General features: G+C 40.5%; 1 protein-coding gene across 10 annotated transcripts in view; it reads right to left on the bottom strand.

Moving 5' to 3' along the window:
• LOC307219908 (ankyrin repeat and KH domain-containing protein 1-like) overlaps positions 1-18,735 on the bottom strand; it is a 90,662-nt gene that overhangs the window by 70,300 nt on the left and 1,627 nt on the right. For 9 of the 10 annotated variants that reach the window (XM_079983425.1, XM_079983432.1, XM_079983423.1 and 6 more), the window contains exons 2-4: positions 6,585-6,738; positions 3,422-3,578; positions 1,756-1,903 (exon numbers count right to left, since the gene is read on the bottom strand). In XM_079983425.1, coding sequence (XP_079839551.1) covers positions 1,756-1,903; positions 3,422-3,578; positions 6,585-6,738 — 459 coding nt within the window. The remainder of the gene's footprint in view (positions 1-1,755; positions 1,904-3,421; positions 3,579-6,584; positions 6,739-18,735) is intronic. The other variant, XM_079983428.1, reaches the window with a different exon arrangement.

The raw sequence follows: 18,735 nt of genomic DNA, 5'->3' as shown, positions 1-18,735 counted from the left end.
GTTTCCTGAAGTAAAGAAACAGCACAGCACTGTGGGAACTGCACTATTCTCCATCTGCTATCTTAGCCTTCCACACGGCCTTCACACTAAGGTGGTGGTGAAGTTAAACGCCATCATGGTTTTGTGATAAGGCAACAAGGGAAGAGCACCTTGTAGGGCAGGAAGAAGATAAAAGAATACAAAGTTAAAGATGACCACCCCATCAGTACTTGTAAACCTGAATACTTCAATACATACTTTGAATACATCAAAGATATGTGGATATGATCCAAATTCACATGACCACCACATTCAGCTCACTTTTTCTTTTTGAATTTCTCTCAAACAAGGTGAGGTAAAAATTATTTCTAGCTTCTAGTTTTCTGGCTGTAATAATCTCTGGCACAAAACATACAGAACGAAAGCTGAGAGCTGCAAAGCTGTTGGGTGGAATTAAATGTTGCACAATGGCAAACGTACCACCAAGGGAAGGATTTCACACACCCCCGTGTGCTGCTCTGAGCATCCTCCAGAACCCCACAGATCCAATTTTGGGAACATGGGAGACAAGGGCAGAGGGGGGAAAGCACCACTGCACAACTGGAAGTTCTTAAACAGGGCTTCTGCTAATGGGGCTCATCGTGTGAATCCCATCCTCAGACTTTGTCATTGTATCTCCACGAATACAGGAAGCTGCCAAGTTAGACCATTGGTCCAGCTAGCTCAGTTGTGTCCACAATAACTCTTAGCAGCTTGAGCTACAGCCCTATAGTGACCCTCAGAATATTGACAATAACTTCATGAAGTCCATGTCATACCAAGTAATCCTTCAGATTATGCAGGGAGAAGATAGGGTTACAGAGATGGACATGGTTAGTTCTCCTAACCTGATGCTGAAAAACCATTACCATTCCCTTTTCACAGTGGGGACAGCTCTACTTGAATATTCTTACCATGACTGGGAAAAGGGAGTGCGGAAAGGGAAACAAACCATGATGGTTAGAGGGCAGCTTTTTACAACAGATCAATCTGGTGTCACCAATGAAGATGTTTACTTTCTGCCATAGAACTAAATGGAACCACATCACTACCACCGATAGTGATACTGCCAGTGTTAAGACATACAAAGCAAGTCCTAATGACATTTCCAAGGAAACTTCTTGACAAATGACACCACACTCAAAGTTGGCTGGCATCTGTCTGTCTTGGAAGACAATGGAAGAGTGTGCCTTTGGGGGTGAAGACAAACTGTTGGAGAGTTACAGCACCTGCTGTGGCTGTAGAGACTGATACAGGAGAGACATGTTTTATTGCAGCTGGGGCAGATGAAGGCATTCAAAAATCATAGAGTAATAGCTCAAGAATCAAGGAATAACAGAAATGCAAGGTGTTCTACTAAACTTCATCTTTACCCAGGAATATGCTAAGAAGTCAGAAAAAAACCTGTTTGGTGGTGTTTGTTCAACTTTCTTGTTAAAGTTAAACCTTGCAGGATTAAGCCCTTCAAAAGCCACTGAATACGTGAGCAGAACATTTGCCTTGTCCTTTTAAATCAGTAGTCCATTTTATAAACATATCAATTATTTCTGGGTTCATGAGAAGTTTTAGCATTAAAGAACTGATATGACTGTGTTAAGGAAAGCATGTTTGTACTGTACCCTCTAGATACCAGGTTAAAAATACACTTTTTAATTCTTGGATAAGTTAGAAGATTATCTATAGGCCTCACACCTTTAGTATTTAAAGGAATGGTTTAGAACACTAGTCTTTACTCACTTGTGCCAACTCATAATACCCAGCTGAACATGCCAAGCAAAGGAGACTCTCCCCTTCTTCTGTATGTTCATTTACACTTCTTCCTTCATCCAACAGCTTCCGGACAGCATTTACATCCCCATCCGAGCATGCTTCTGCCAAACTGCGACTGGAAGATAACATTTTAAATACAATGAGCACACATGGAAGTAGCTCAAGTGAATTACACAAATGGTAACTTATGATTAACTTTAGTACAATTTTCATTACTAAAGACAGCTGGCGTCCTTTACAAAATTATATTAAACAAACATGAAGAATAATTTAGCAAGCTGCTTAGGCAACTCTTGTTGTGACTGTATCTGGGAAAATGGGAGTGAGCTTTAAGGACTCTTTCCATGCAACTCACAACAGGGAAAGAGATGCCTGAACCAGGAATCTGGGAGATTTATGAAGAATGCATTCAGGATAATTTAGAAAGGACTAAATTGCCACTCTGGGTGACAAAATTGAAGTATTTTACTGTAATCAGCTTGAAGGGTTGTTTTGTATATTTATATAAAAAATACCAAAAATTAAAAATACACAAAGCTTATATAAATATAAAAATAAGTATACCGTAAATTGACTGTACACCACTTGGTCTTTATATAGCCATGTGGCAGTTCATAGGACAGCACTGGTAAGTCACAATTTCAAAGGCAGCTATATAAATTTCTAATATAGGTAGGATGACTAAGTCATAAGTGCACCAGATTATGTGTTTTTCTTTTTCAGAATCTTAAATCTTAAAATTGAATAAAGGGAACAACAAAGATTGCAGCATGGTTTTCTGAACATTTTGGCCAAACACTTTAAGAGATGCATATCCATACTGCTGGCTAAGCAGTAAATTTCACAGAAAATATTGTCTATCAAGTTTCCAAGTCATTAAGTGAACACTGTATGAATTAAAAAACATGATGAGAGATTAATCTCTATGCTGACTTTAGCCCAGATTATTTATCTGTATTATGAGAATTAAGGATATTTGCAGTCTACCTGCCACTTAAAAAAACAAAATCCAGCCACTGAAGGCCTAAAGTCGAATTCTTCCAAAATGCATGTTTCATCTGATGCAATGAATGTATCTAATGCAAGCAATTTCAGTATTAATGTTCGCACATTCAATTAGTCTTCCCTGTACAGTTTTGCCAAGGACAACTATTTGACATTTAATATTCTATGAAGTAATTCCTGACCTTCCTTCCTTCTTTTCCTATGAGTATATAAGCCTCATCCTCTGTGCTCCATATAGCCTCATTTCACAACTATCCCATTTTTAAGTTTGCATGAAACTGCATAGATGCAACATATATGTGAATATACTTCATCAATTAACATGTGGAAATATGTCAATTTTGTCTCATGACATTACCTTATCTTGCTACTGAAGCTCTCCAACCCAATTAGAGAACCTCGCCTCTGAATCACATTGAGGGATTGATATGGCTGAAATATTACTTTGGGTAAAGCCCAAAGTGGTCACAATTCAGTTTACATTTCTGAATCCCAGAGACAGAATCTGATCTAGGCCTATTTATATTGCTTTATTAGATATACCAAGAGCCACTTTATCCACAATCCTCAGCTTTTCAAGTCAAATGCAGATAGAATCAAACCAGCTGAACAGGAATTCAATACATACTTGTCCACTTGTCCTGCATTGTGATTGTTCTCTGCTCTCATCCGTGTCAATGCAGCAGCAGCTTCATCCAATGCACAGCTGACAGAAGAAGTCAATCTTCGGAGCACCTCGGGATCTGCGAAGGCTTTACCATCGGCAGTGGACAATTTACCAATCCCTTCAGCGAATGTGCGTTCATCAATCAGGTTAGTATGAAAACCACACAAAAAATGCAGAGACACCATTTTAAACTTCAGCCACATGCACTATTAGTTAAAGTTGTCAGATGCAAACATGCTAGAAAATTAGAAACTACTTTGACCCTACTATATCAGGAAGATCAAACAGAACATGGAAAAGACAAAGCTAGCTTTAGGACTTGATAATTATTTTTGCGTCCTTAAATTCAACTCTTATGTTCCTGAACTACAAAAAGAATGGGAAAATGTCAACGGCAACTGCACTTAATGCTTCAATTTTTTCAATTTTTGAAAATTTAGTGAGAATTTTTTTTAAAAAAAAAAACTAAAGTTAAAGTTAGATGCCAATTTAAATATAAAGGACAGAACCCTTGGTATCTCGGATGTGGCTATATAAATGAATCAATCAATAACTGATAAACTTAAGAAGTGTTCTAGATACTTCATTGTACCTTTTGCCGAAACACCATGCTAAAACAAGCATTCAAAATTCACCAGAAGGATTTTGCACTGGGCTATTGGCCACTTGCAACCAAGTGAAGATGCCTAGGCACCAGGAGGGCATGTGACATCTCTACCATCTGGAGATGTGGAATTCTATCGGTTATATTTTATTGGCACAATCAATGAATTTCAGGAACCAAAAAGTCATATTGAAAAATACAACTTTCAAGCCGTCTGGCCCAAAAATGGCAACTAGGCATTCCATTCTGCTGACTGTATATATCTGAGTTTCTAACACTGTGTTAAACTATGTTTTTAAGAATGTTAGAAATATTATGTCAGCATTATTTTTCAAGCTACGGGAACTGATTATGAAATTGGCTATCATTTCCTTCTAAAGTCTTTTACACACAACTTAATGGTTCTGTTTGCATATAATGCTAACTATAGTTTAGAGTTACAGAGACAAGCCACTTACATGTCTCTCCCTTCCTCTAACATGGATGTGAGGAGTTTAGAAGCTTTCATTTCCAACTTAAACTAACCACAGTTTATTATGATATCTCAACCCAGACAAATTGCAGTTAGTTTTGACTATTGTTAGTGGAAGCTAACGAACTTCAAACCGTGATTTATGAAGCAAGTTTGTTTCAATAATCCACAGCTGATTAATCACCGTTTAGGATTTGGAACTAATTCTCAATTATGCTTAATCTGAAATAGAAGCAAAGGCTTCTGACAAGTCACCTCTTAATCCTGACAATGTAACAGGGTAAAAGTAAAATTCCTAGTATGTGGAGCAACCTTTACTCCTTTTAGGACACAAGAGCCCCAAAACAACTGGCTATGGGTTTGTGGCTAGGACAACAACGCTGAGCAGTGACAACCTTCAATTAGAGATCCAGTTTTCCAATTTATTTTCCCCCAGAAATCCAACATTACTGCTTCTAACTAGTCTCTCTAATCCAATAATGCACCACACTGGATCTACACGGACAACTGTATAGCCATTTTCAAAAACAAAACATTTCGTAGTGATCTAGATTTCTCCCCCATCTCCATTGATTATGTGCATGAATAAAGCATCTACTGAAGCTAGGATGTACAAAATTCAGAGCCAGCAGTTTTAGGACTGATGCTTTAGGAGCCAGGGTGCAGCATGTTTTCAATGAGGTTACACTCCCCTGAAGCAGCAGGTGTGCAGCTTCAGGGCACTTCCAGATCCAGTACTGCTCCTGAAAGCTGACGTGGCAGCTGTGTCCCAATAGTTCCTTTTATCAGTTTGATTTAATATACTAGCTGTACCCCTGCCAGGAGGATATGGAACCAATGTTAGGGCACAGGGGGGGAAACAGAAAAATTGGGAGGTGGGAGCTATCCTCCCTTGAACATGCCACCCATTCCCCCCTCCCCCAATCATCTTTGCCTGGTCCTAATGGTTACCTAGTCACTTCAAGTTAGATTACTGCAATATGCCCTTAAAGGCAGCCCAGAAACTTCAACTGATGCAGAATATGGCTGCCATGGTTTTGTCTAGAGACATCAGCTTAGATCAGGTTCTCAAACTGTGATCCATGGATGACTTGTGATCTGTCAACTTCATTTAGATGCTCTGTGGTATGTCCAAATCAAATTATCATATTTCAATTTTACTTTATTTTTTATTTATTATAATGCATTTTATTGTATTATAATTTTATTCCATGGAATGTAAAATGTAATACAATAAAATGCAATATAAAAAATAACAGGAATAGAAATAAAATTAAAAAGAATTCGCTATCTAGTACAGTGCACTGAAATTGCTACAAGAGGCAGGAAAATTATTAATTGGTCCACCAAGACCACCAGCAATTTTCCAATGGTCCATAGGGGAAATGTTCAGGAATCACCAGCCTAGATTATATTTGTGTCCAATGTACCATGAAACACCTTTCATTAATATAGGTTGATGCACCAAATGAAATACATCCTAGATGCTCTGGTTAAGGTTACTGGAATGCATTTTCAAAAGGGCTACCTTTACTCCCCACTCTTGTCTAGTTTTTGTCTGCATATTGCAAACTTAAATTATCACTGCTCAATTCACTGGCTGCTACAACCAAGCATGAATTACTTATTCAGATACAAACTTGAATGAGAGCCTGTTTATACTCCCATTTTTCATTAAACAATATTATCTCAAGATCCCTGAACTCATCACCACTGTGATTTGATTCCTGTGATTCCTGCATCACTTAGCTCAGATAATTGAGACAGTCTGTACGAGTAAAACACAGTTTTACACAGCAGCATCTAGGTAAAACCTTGCGGAGTACATTGCCTCAATGTCTTGAATTTGACATAAGCACTTCTAAACTCTTTTAGGCATCCCAAACAAAGTTTTAAAATGTTCAATTCTAGAAACTCAATTGTGTTCCGAAACTCAACTTCAAGTTGTTAATGTCTGAGCACACAGCAGTCTCTGTTCCTCAAGGTCAAAACTATTGGTTCCACCACCCACAAATAAAACTACTATCAAAATGAAAAAAGAAAACTACCTGCTGCTTCCAGCAAGGCTTCTAGTCTTGCTTGCGTTTCTGGATCTACTGTTCGTAGGTCTGCTCCTTCTGCAGCACTTGACAAAAATATCTCTGATGTTGTTTTAAGCACCGGGTTATCCAGATCTTCTTGGTCCAAAATAAACGACTCAACCTGTTTGAAGACATAGAAGTTAGCTGTTACTTCTGTTTTATTTAACAATTCCAAACCAGAACAAAACTGGATACATTGTGTCAAAGCCACATATTTGATAGCTACATGCATGCATTTTCAAGAACAAAAGTTACTGGAGAATGAAATTTCAGAACACATACTATTAGTTGAACACATTTACAACCATGTTCAAGGTAACAGTAATTTAGACTGTACTGCAGACTAAATTTAGGTCACCTATAACTGCTGAACCTGCCAACATTTGGTTTTCCCTAGATGAGAGAAACCTCTCTACTACTTCAAAGATTCTAACCATAATCACCAACTACAGTTCACTAATCATCTACTTTGGCTTGACAATTTCCCAGGAAAACCAGTTGGAGAAATGCAGATTTTTAGGTGGCATTCATATGCACACTTACTGAGGAGAAAGTCCCACAGCGCAAGGTGGACTTTACTACCAGGTAACAATACCTAGGGTTGTACTTTTATTTTTCTTCCCTGAAAAGTAAAACTGAAAACTGTGGTAATAATAGTACAGTGGTACCCCGGGTTACATACGCTTCAGGTTACATATGCTTCAGGTTACAGACTCCGCTAACCCAGAAATAGTGCTTCAGGTTAAGAACTTTGCTTCAGGATGAGAACAGAAATTGTGCTCCGGCGGCGCGGCAGCAGAAGGCCCCATTAGCTAAAGTGTCGCTTCAGGTTAAGAACAGTTTCAGGTTAAGTACGGACCTCCGGAACGAATTAAGTACTTAACCCAAGGTACCACTGTAATAATTTTATTATTTATACCCCTCCCATCGGGCTGGGTTGCCCCAGGCACCCTGGGTGCTTCCAACCCATATAAAAACATAAACTCTCAAACATTAAAAACATCCTGATACAGGACTGCCTTTGGATGTCTTCTAAAAGTTGCATAGTTATTTGTTGCATAGTTATTTATCTCCTTGACATCTGATGGGAGGGTGTTCCATCTGCCTTGTTCCCTGTAACTTCACTTCTCACCAGAAGGCCCCCTGAGCTGGACCTCAGTGTCGGGGCTGAATGATGGGGGAGGAAATGCTCCTTCAGATATACAGGGCTGGGGCAGTTTAGGGCTTTAAAGGTCAGCACCAACACTTTGAATTGTGCTCAGAAACATACCGAGTAGAAGTGAAATTCATCTGTTACCAGTTTAGCAAGCACAGAATGAATATTTTCAAGTCCAGCACTATCCAATATTGAACAAGTGTAGTAATTAAACTTATTCAGCAAATGAAGAACTACCAGTTTATATAAGATTAGTTTTATTCTTGAAGCTATAGCAGATTTTCCTCTAGATACTATTCTCGGCAGTCCACAGGCCTACAGCATGTAGACACAATGAGTTTAAGTAACACAGGTAAAAATTTCAGAATAAGAGGTCAAATGCCTGGTTGCATTACATTAAACTCAAAAGAATGGTTCCCCTTTTGCTTTTGATGCCAATTTGGGAAAAGACAGTGAACAAGATGTATCTCTTGAATGACACTATTTTTAAAAAAATCATCTTCAAATAAACACTCATTTCACCCTATGGAAAAATGTTTTTAGAGTAGGGGTGACTAAACCTCCAGTCTGGGAGCCCAATACTGATCAAGTAAAATTTTCTCATTAATTTTTCCAGCAGCAACAAAAGGAATATAAAGTAACACAGACACAGCACAATATAGGTTTGGAAAAAGTTGAACCTCTCCACCCATATTTCCCAATGGGGATGCAAGTTATTCTCTCCTCTGCTGATCTGCATAGAACAGCTGAGGAGAGGGGTGACTTCTGAACACACCCAAAAGGATGTGGTGGTGGGGGCGTGTTTTGCCAAGGGTGAGTGACCAAAAAAAAAACAGTGTTAAAAACTCAGATATACAGTGGTACCTCAGGATGTAAATGGGATCCGTTCCGGAGCTCCGTTCACATCCTGAAGCGAACACAATCCACGACTGCGCATTTGTGTGTGTCGCGATTCACCACTTCCGCACATGATGTCATTTTGACTGTCTGCGCATGAGGCAAAACCCGGAAGTAATGTGCTCCATTACTTCCGGGTCACCATGGAGTGCAATCCAAAAGTGCTCAACCTGAAGCGTATTCAACCCGAGGTATGACTGTATAAACTAGGCGCCAAATGGCACCTCAAACCTAGATTACAGTCACCACAACAGAATGTCTATTTATAATCTAAACCAGTGGTTTTCAACCAGTGCGTTGTGGCACCCTAGGTGCCATGAATGATTGGTCATGTGTGCTGTGGGCAACACTGGCCTGTCCCTCTTTCCTCCCCTCCTTCCCCTAATGCCCTCTTGCATCTCTGCCTCCCAAAGGCTTGCACTGCTATTTGTTTCAGCAGCCCCAAACTGTAGACAAATGGTGCCTCTGGGGCTGGCCAACGGGTTGCCAGGAGCTGAGGTGGCCATGGAGTAAGCAAGCAGGCGAGGAGCCCAGCCAGCCAGTCCACCAGCCCTTTCTTTGGAATGGAGAAACAAGTGGGAGGCCAGGCAGGCAGGCGCTGCACTGACCTTTCTTGTGCTTGCTGTCCTGCTTGGGAGCTAAGTGCTCGATGCTGAAGGGAAGCTTTTCCGCTATGCAGGCCCAGCAATGCTCGCTGCTGCCAATCAAGGTAAGGTGCTGGCCTCACGTTCACCTTTGGCCAGTCTCCGTTGGGCCACTAAGGTTGGGGGCATCCTCTTCCCAGGCCCCTGTGGGGCAGTGTGAGGAGGCATCTCTCTCTGGAGTGGTAGGGGGCAGCTCAGAGACCAGGGACAGCAGGAGCGGCTGCCCAGAAGACTCCCAAGGAGTGGGGAAAGGAGAGGAGGCTGAGGGAACACTCCACAAGGGAGGGTGTTAAAAAAAGGGAGAGAGGCGGCCAGCTCTGCAAGCAAGGGGTGACATAACTGGGCTACTGAGTCCCACAGGGGTGCCACAGAAAGAATGTAGTTGGTCAAGGGAGCCATGAACTCAAAAAGGTTGAAAACCTCTAATCCAGCAGTTCTCAACCCGTGGGTCCCCAGAAGTTGTTGGACTACAACTCCCATCATCCCTGAGCTCTGACCTTGCTAGCTAGGGGTGATGGGAGTTGTAGTCCAACAACCTCTGGGGACCTACAGGTTGAGAAAGGCTGCATCTAATCTAAACTGTATTGCTTGACTGTACTTTGCTCTTATAATAATTCACTTGTCCTAGTATGTAAGAAGGATAAACTGAGTGAAAATGGAAATGGTATTAACTATACACTAAGGCATGGGTTTTTAAACTGTGGTCTCCGAGTTTCCATTTGGGTATTCTGTGTAAAGGCTGCAACACAGTCAAATATATTTGTACTCAGCCCTACACTAACTTTCCTTGATGCAATGATTGAGCACTAAGATGCCCAGCATCCATGATTCATGTGGCAGCACAGAAGCATATGATGTGCGTATTTTGCTGCACACAAGTCAACTGGCTCGATGGAGATGTCAGTCACCAACCTGACACCTAGAAATATCTATGTAGTCGTAATTGAACCCGTGCCAGTAGCAAAATGTGCCTGGCGCCCAATGAATTTCAAACACTGCAAAAAAGGTTACGTCATCTGTTTTATAGTGTGCATCATTACAAGCACAGGTTTTCTGTTCAAGCACAGATTTTCTGTTCAAAGGATTAGCAAGGATGTTTAACCAGGAGCAGTAAAAAGCATTCTGCTTTTTAGTATGTTGGCTGCAGAAGCTGTATTTGGAATTAGGTGTGTAAATAAGTACCATTATAGACCAAGGCTTCTGCATTTAACTTTCAACTAGTTTTTAGTTTAGTTTTTTATGCTGTAAAACGCCCTGTAACCTTAGATCATAGAACAGTATATAGATTTAATGCAAAAGTAAACAAACTGCATATGGATTCATACATATCAATCTAAATAGATTAATTTGAGAGAAATCCCATCAATTTCTCTGAAATTTAATTGAAAGTTGGTGTAATTAACATTGAGTCTTAAGCCTATTTTAGTTGGAAGGATCTCCAATTATTTAGGAATAAACTTGGGAGTTTCAGTATGAACAATAAAGAAAGCCATACCAAAAATGTTCAGGAATAGAGCCGAGAACACCCTGATGCAGATCAATATGCTGATACATTTTATACTTACAAGAGTTTAAAAACTTCACTATTCTTGGCCATGAGATGCCAGAAGCATAACTGGATGGCGATAGATTATGCTCACCTTCTTATGGAGAACAGCAGGAAAACACTTAAGTTTATGTTTACTTTCAGATTGTGACTTGGATTGGCACAGAGTTCAGAATTAAAGGTTTTAATGTCTTAATCAAGGACAAATTTGTTTTTACTGGCAAAAAAAAATTGAAAAATTCAATTTCTTTTCTCTACATAGTAAGTTTCCCACCTTCCCTTATTTGACAGATACTTATGTAATTTGAAATCATGGGACTGTATCCAATGCTCCCAGTAGACCCACTAAAGCCAATGGACCTTACTAGTCATTAATTTCAATGGTTCTACTCTGAGAAGGATAAGCACTGGATACAACCCACAGTTCCCAGACCTTTTCCAAACCTTATTTGGCCACTTCAGATGTAACTGTAAACTAGCTATTCATTAAGACTAAAACACTATCTATGTCTACTCAGAACTAAGTCCTATTGAATTCTTGTTATTTTACCTAGTACAGGGGTCCTCAAACTTTTTAAACGGGGGGCCAGTTCACTGTCCCTCTGACACTGTTGGGGGCCGGACTATAGTTTGGAAAAAATATGAACGAATTCCTATGCACACTGCACATATATTATTTGTAGGGCACAAAAAACAGGAAAAACAATACAATATTTAAAATGAATGATTTTAATCAACATAAACATATAAGTATTTCAATGGGAAGTATGGGCCTGCTCTCTCCTCAAACCATGTGAAATCTGACCCCACAAACCTGAACCCCTCCCAGGTCACCTTGCGTCAGGGCAGCTGGCTTAGCAGAGCCTAAGCTACAAGTTGGGGTCACTGGCAGCTTGAATTTGCACAAGTCACCTCTCCTGTCTGCAATGGGGGGTGGGGTGGGAAAGAACACTGGCCTGCCCTACAGGGTTACTGTAAGGATTACATAACCATAATATCATAAGCAAAGCAAAGCTGCTCCTGACAGCAGTCTCCCCAGCACAGAATCCGCTCAGCTCCCTCCAGTGTTTTGCAACCTCCTAACAAAAAAGGGGAACTCACACCCCCCAAACAACTGCTTTGCTTTTCACATAAACACCCGCCTTATAAAAAGTTCAGCCCCTGTCACATCAACACATCCCATATACTCTGTCTGGACAACTGCCAGCCCCCTCCAAAAGCCGCAACCCCTTCCCACCAGTTCTGGCTCAGAAAGTGGATTCTCAACATCTCTCCCCCCCCCAAAAAAAAAACCCCAAACACACTTCCGCCTTCCCAAACTTCACCCTACAAAACTAGCATATTCATAGCTGATGGTAGGGGAGATCTCTTGGAAGCGCTATGCCAGGCATAGGCAAACTCGGCCCTCCAGATGTTTTGGGACCAAACTCCCATCATCCCTAACCACTGGTCCTGTTAGCTAGGGATGATGGGAGTTGTAGTCCCAAAACATCTGGAGGGCCCAGTTTGCCTATGCCTGCGCTATGCAATTTGCTTTGCAGCCAAAAGCTTTTTTAAAAAAACACCACCCACAGATCTTGAATTAAAGCCACTGCCGCTTAAAAAACCTCATGTTTGAGACCCGTATTTTCCAACAATTTACAAAAGAAGTGCATTTTAACAAAGCCACCTCCTCCTCTTCCTGCCCGCCTTACCCATGATCTAACCATGATCTTTGCCCAGCAAGCACCACATGGACGAGGAGTTTTGTAACTAGGATTGAGAATGAAGAAAGCCGGAGAAGGAAGGAGAAGAGGGAGGTCATCTTCCCTGAGCTGGACTGGGTTCTGCGAGGGCCTCCTCCTGCACCTCCACCCTATGGTGTCTGGGCCGAGTTCTTTGCTGCTGCAGCAGCATGCTGCTGCTGGCTGAGATCCGGGGAGACCCATTAGACAGCAGCGGGTTCTGCAATTGCCGGGCAGGCTGGGTTCAGGACCCTGGAGGGCTGGATGTGGCCCGCAGACTGTAGTTTGGGGCCCCTGACCTAGTACATCAATCCACGTCATTAGTATAGTATAGTGGCTGAAGGGATGTAAGCCTTAATTTCCTGCCACCTGAAGATGACCCTTATCTTCCTCTGGTTGTATATTCTGCTCTGAACAACTAGATTTGGTATTCCCTCAAGCACAAAAAAGCAACCATGTTGGTCCATTAAAAAAAAACTTCCAAAATCCATAGTTGGGCAATATTTTTATTAGGAACAGCCAAATTGTCACAAAAAGCATTTTGTGGCAAACTTTTGAATTCTCCTGAGCCCTTGTCCCTCACCATCACTTTGTGTAGCAGCTGACCAAGGGTTCGTTTTCCTTCCAATTACAGTCATACCTCGGGTTAGATGTGCTTTAGGTTGAGCGTTTTCAAGTTATGCTCCGCGGTGACCCGGAAGTAACGGAGCACATTACTTCTGGGTTTTGTCGCTCGCGAAGACGCTCAAAATGACATCACGTGCATGTGTGAAAGCGGCAAAACACGACCCGTGCAGACGCACCTTACGTTTTACTCAGGATGCGAATGGGGCTCCAGAACGGATCCTATTTGCATCCAGAGGTACCACTGTAACTGTGCAACACCTTCCTCATATTCAATTAAAACACACAATGACTATAGAATCCTGCCTTCCAGACTCCATGTCAAGACCTTCCAACCAGATCATCCAAGACACCTGGGTCACACTTTCATATTGTTATGCTCATAGTCAATACACACAGTTAGCATAGGCTTGAAGAAAGTAAAGGTAAAGGTCCAGTCGTGACCGACTCTTGGGTTGTGCGCTCATCTCGTTCTATAGGCTGAGGGAAGCCGGCGTTTGTCCGCAGACAGCTTCCGGGTCATGTGACTAGCATGACTAAGCCACTTCTGGCAAACCAGAGCAGCACACAGAAACGCCGTTTACCTTCCCACCGGAGCGGTACCTATTTATCTACTTGCACTTTGACATGCTTTCGAACTGCTAGGTTGGCAGGAGCTGGGACCGAGCAACGGGAGCTCACCCCGTCGCGGGGATTCGAACCGCCAACCTTCTGATCAACAAGTCCTAGGCTCTGTGGTTTAACCCACAGCACAGATGACCAATTGGTCTTAACATGGCTGAAGGCTTAATGGTTAACATCAGGTTGTTGGGTTTTTTAAAAAAGGCAACTTGAATAGCCCTCTCCATCAACCATTTCAGAGATACCACTCCACTGCAATATGGGCTTCCAAAATATAGACACTCGACCTGCCGACTCCAATGCATTCTGCTCTTGAGTAGTACTTTGCTAGGCAAAGCCTATCTTTATCTTCCTCATAATCATTACTGGGTTTCTGGCAGTGTTGAGTCCTGCTCAATAGGAAAACCATTGAAATAGGTGAGTAATAGATGTGCAATAAACTGCAATAGAAATAATAATACTATCCAAGAGGAGACCTACTGAAATTGATGGGTATGGCTGACTCAGGGGTCACTGACCTCCAATGGGTCTTCCCTGAGTAGGAGAATACCCTTTTATATTGGGTTGTAGCCAGTGTTAATCTTACTCAGTGTTGGCCCATTGAAATTGATGGCTATGACTGATGGTGTCAATGATTTCTAGTGAAGCCAGTTGGGGCTTAGAACACAGCAAGACAGAGCTCCTCAGCAACCTTCAAAACCAAGTAAGGATGGGAGGGGGCATCCCAGTGATGCGCATGGTGGCCTGGAATGGAACTCACTTGAAAGTGGTGATTCCCCTGTATCCTACAGGGGAGCTGAATAAAGAATGTGGTTGGTCAAGGGAGCAGTGGACGCAAAAACGTTGAAAACCTCTACCTTAGAGCAAGCAAGTCTACCTCTCATTCTAATACAGTGGTACCTCGGGTCAAGTACTTAATTTGTTCCGGAGGTCCGTTCTTAACCTGAAACTGTTCTTAACCTGAAAACCACTTTAGTTAATGGGACCTCCTGCTGCCACCGCGCCACTGCTGCACGATTTCTTTTCTCATCCTGAAGCAAAGTTCTTAACCCCCTCGGGTACTATTTCTGGGTTAGCGGAGTCTGTAACCTGAAGCGTCTGTAACCTGAAGTATATGTAACCCAAGGTACCACTGTATTAGAACAGACATGCCTAAAATACAAAATAAATTACAAAACGAATCATGGCAACAAATAAATATAAGGATATTCTAAGTATGTGCAGCTGTACTGTCACTACCTCTCTGTTTCCCCTGGTTAACAAATGGTACCTGTCCCCCCTTGCCCTGCCGGCCCTAAATATCACTAAGCATTACTTTGGCAGAAAAGGTAGCCAAGATTCTCTAAGATTTTTAACCAGTTGGGTTGATGTAACACTGAGATGAAGTTAGACTAGATTGAGTATTTTAGCTGTTGTATGTTTTAAAGTATGGTTGTGGTTTTATTTCTTGATTTTATTGTTTTATCCTTTTGTATACCCTTTTGAAGTTAGTTTGTTTGCAATCAAGTAAGGTAAAAATTTTATGGAGTAAATAAATAAGTAAAAAATAATTATGTGTGCAAAAGTTCTAACAGGATTCAGTGGTCAAATGTAACTTCTGAGTTTTAAAGACTTGAAAAATATTTTGTAACGTTTTGGTGAAGTTTTATCAAGAGAAGGGAGACAACAATTTTGCTTTGAAACTATTATAACAATTTGATTCAAAAAGCTATTACTGTTTCAACAAATTATGCAGTGATGATGAGGATTTCAGAAAAATACATATTTCTTAATAAACATTTTCATGAAATTAATCTGAAATGATGAATGGATACAATAGTGAAGTGGGCACGCAGTAATTTTTCAGACAACTATCCCAAGAAAGCACACATAATATAAATCAGGGTGGATAAAAATCAATGATTTTTTTAAAGAAAATTTAAAAAATCAGATTTTTTAAAATTCAAATCAGATTTTTAAGATAAAATGCTTTTGGAGAAAAATCTTTCTAAAGATAGTTTTCTATCGGGGGTCAGCAAACTTTTTCAGCAGGGGGCCAGTCCACTGTCCCTCAGACCTTGTGGGGGGCCGGACTATTTTTTTTTGGGGGGGGGGATGAACAAATTCCTATGCCCCACAAATAACCCAGAAATGCATTTTAAATAAAAGGACACATTCTACTCATGTTAAAAACATGCTGATTCCCGGACCGTCTGCAGGTCGGATTGAGAAGGCAATTGGTTTGGATGTGGCCCCCGGGTCTTAGTTTGCCTACCCATGAGTTACATCAGGAAATAAAGATTTGTTTTAAGTTTTTCATGTGTGCTAAAACTCAGTCTAAGTTTGTTTGTTTTTTAAATCATTTAACCACATCAGTTCACAAACATGCTACAATATTATTGTTTTAGTTAAATAAATTGTTTAAATTGTTATTAAGGAAATGAATATTTTTCTCCTTCCAATAAAGTACAGCAGAAAAGTTGTCCAAATATAAACAATAATTTCATAATTTCCTGTCTTTGTATTTCTAATAGTATAACCAAATCAGTGATTTTTTATATAACTGTAAAAACTTCTCCGAAAATTTATTATTCCAAAAATGAAACCTTCATGTGGTTGTAAATATTAAGATTATATCAGCAAGAATGAGTCTTTCTGTAAAAAAATGATTTAAAGCCTCATATGATCACACAAGCCAGACTATAGGCGAAGACCAAGGATATTGCTTCAGGATTCCAACTGTAAATGTACAATGGACATTTAAAGAAAGTACAGCACAACTGTACAATCTATTCTTTTCTTAACCGTCTTAGATTAAGGTATAAATATGCCAGTAATTACAGTGCAATCCTAACCATGCCGACTCAGTAGTCCCACTGAATTAAATGGGGCTTACTCAAAGGTAAAATGTTTCAGATTGCAGCCCTATTCTACTCTTCACTACACTTGATCTTAGCCAAAGACCTTGTGGGCTTATAGCCGAATAAAGTATTATCTATCTATCTACTCTTCACTGGCAGATTATACAAAGATCCCATTTCCCCCAGATATCTTTGGGAGACAATGAAAAGTTAGGAGGCAGCAAGTGGAGCAGGGCCAGAACCTGCATTGACCCCAAATATATTTTCAAGTACACATTAATGTTCTCCCATGCAAGTGAATGGTTTCTCTTCACCCATAAATAGTACACTGCAACCTCCTCCTATCCCTGACACTATGAATCCAGGTTTCCACTGACAGGGAGAACCACCCATCCTCAGACCACCTTCTACCCTTCCCCAGACAGATATTTCAGTCCTATAATCATGATAGTCAAATCTTCCCTAACTATAGCACCTATTTCCCCCTCATAACACAAATTTACTTCCCCTTTAAGTTTCTTATCTGTTCCATACAAGTACAATTTTCTGAAATACATTTCAAATAATGGATTTCTGCTCCTTTCTTTGCTTCCCAAACCAACTGTTCACAAGACTGCAAAGGGGAAAAAGCCTTAATTCCAAACCCCCACCCCACCCCACCCCGATTAAGTACAACTGACATATTCTTAAAACTGCCATATGACCAATTCAGGCCATTCTTCAGCATACTTTAGTTATTTCTTTTCTCCACAACATGTAATATAGAGGGCTTTTGAACTATATGAGAATTAGGTCTTCTACCAAATACTGGAAAATGTTTTTCCACTTGCAAAACCTCACAACTGGATAAGGTTTTCTGGCCATAAATCTATAGAAATCTTTTTAATGAACATATTATTCAGTATTAGGACACCAAGTATGTGGTGCAGTTAATTATTTGCATGTAAGAGCCAATTTTACAAAACTTCTATCCTAGTTTGATCAGCATAATCTATGAGAACTCAAATTTATAAATACGTTTCTTATTGCCCAATTGTTTATTATTGAAAATAAGGAGTTGTGTACAAATCTAGAGAATAAATGAACACATTATATTAAAGCAATGGTGGGCTCTTTGGAAAAAGTTTATTAGAGCTTATTCAGTAAGATTATCAGTAATAGATGAAATTTCTTTGGAAAGCAGCTGGACTGCTGATTGTGTTCTAGGACATACTTTCTTTGCTAAAATAGATGTGATGGCAGCAAACCTGCTTAGAGGAGCCAAATCACAAACAGCACGGGGTCCAGGTTATAGACCAAAACAGGGAACACAGGTTGGATGGAGGTTCTGAACTTTCCCCCACCCATGATTTACCTACCCAGGGTTTGCTGCCCTAGTTCTCCCCCTCAGCCAAACTTCAACACTGGAAGTTGGGGAGAAAAGTGCCTGGTGAAGGGTGAAAGGAAAAGGCAGGCACAAAAACTATTTAGTTCTTATCTTCTTTTCTCTTTTGCTCTAAAAGCCAATTTTGCACCCCAGTTTACAACTGCCCAGATCCAAATCTAAAACAAGTCTGCCATAGTTGCATCTCATTTTGCCCTCAATAGACACAGGACAATGGTGAGGCCCAATTAACTCCCTCAAACTCCCTAATCCATGCATGGGTGCTGTTTGGACAGCAACAAAATGAACTTTTGAGGAAGACAAGTTAAAGTCGGAAGTGTTCCCTAATGACAGAAATGCTGAAACAGAATGGGAATATGCAAACAGAGGAATACTGAGTGACAGTTATGAAGGCAAGGGAATGAAAAGCTTGTATTTGAAATGAAAGAAACCAAATTTCTCCATTACATCCTCCCTCCCTTTGCTTCACCCACTAGACAGACTAAACTCTCTTGCATGATTCATCTTTTCAAAGTGTTTAAATACCACATGTCCCAAGTCCCCAGGCAAAAATGATCTGAAGATTCCCCCCCAACACAAATTCTCCAATTATGAGAGCTAAAAACCTATTTTTAATTGAAAATTGGTCTTTAAAATTCAAGTAGCATCCTGTATGTTATGCAGAGGTGCCTTCAGAACCACT

This window comes from Podarcis cretensis (assembly GCF_951804945.1).
Source record: "Podarcis cretensis genome assembly, chromosome: 7".
Lineage (NCBI taxonomy): Eukaryota > Metazoa > Chordata > Lepidosauria > Squamata > Lacertidae > Podarcis > Podarcis cretensis.
Note: the sequence above shows the minus strand (reverse complement) of the source record. Positions and strands in the feature narration are given on the sequence as shown.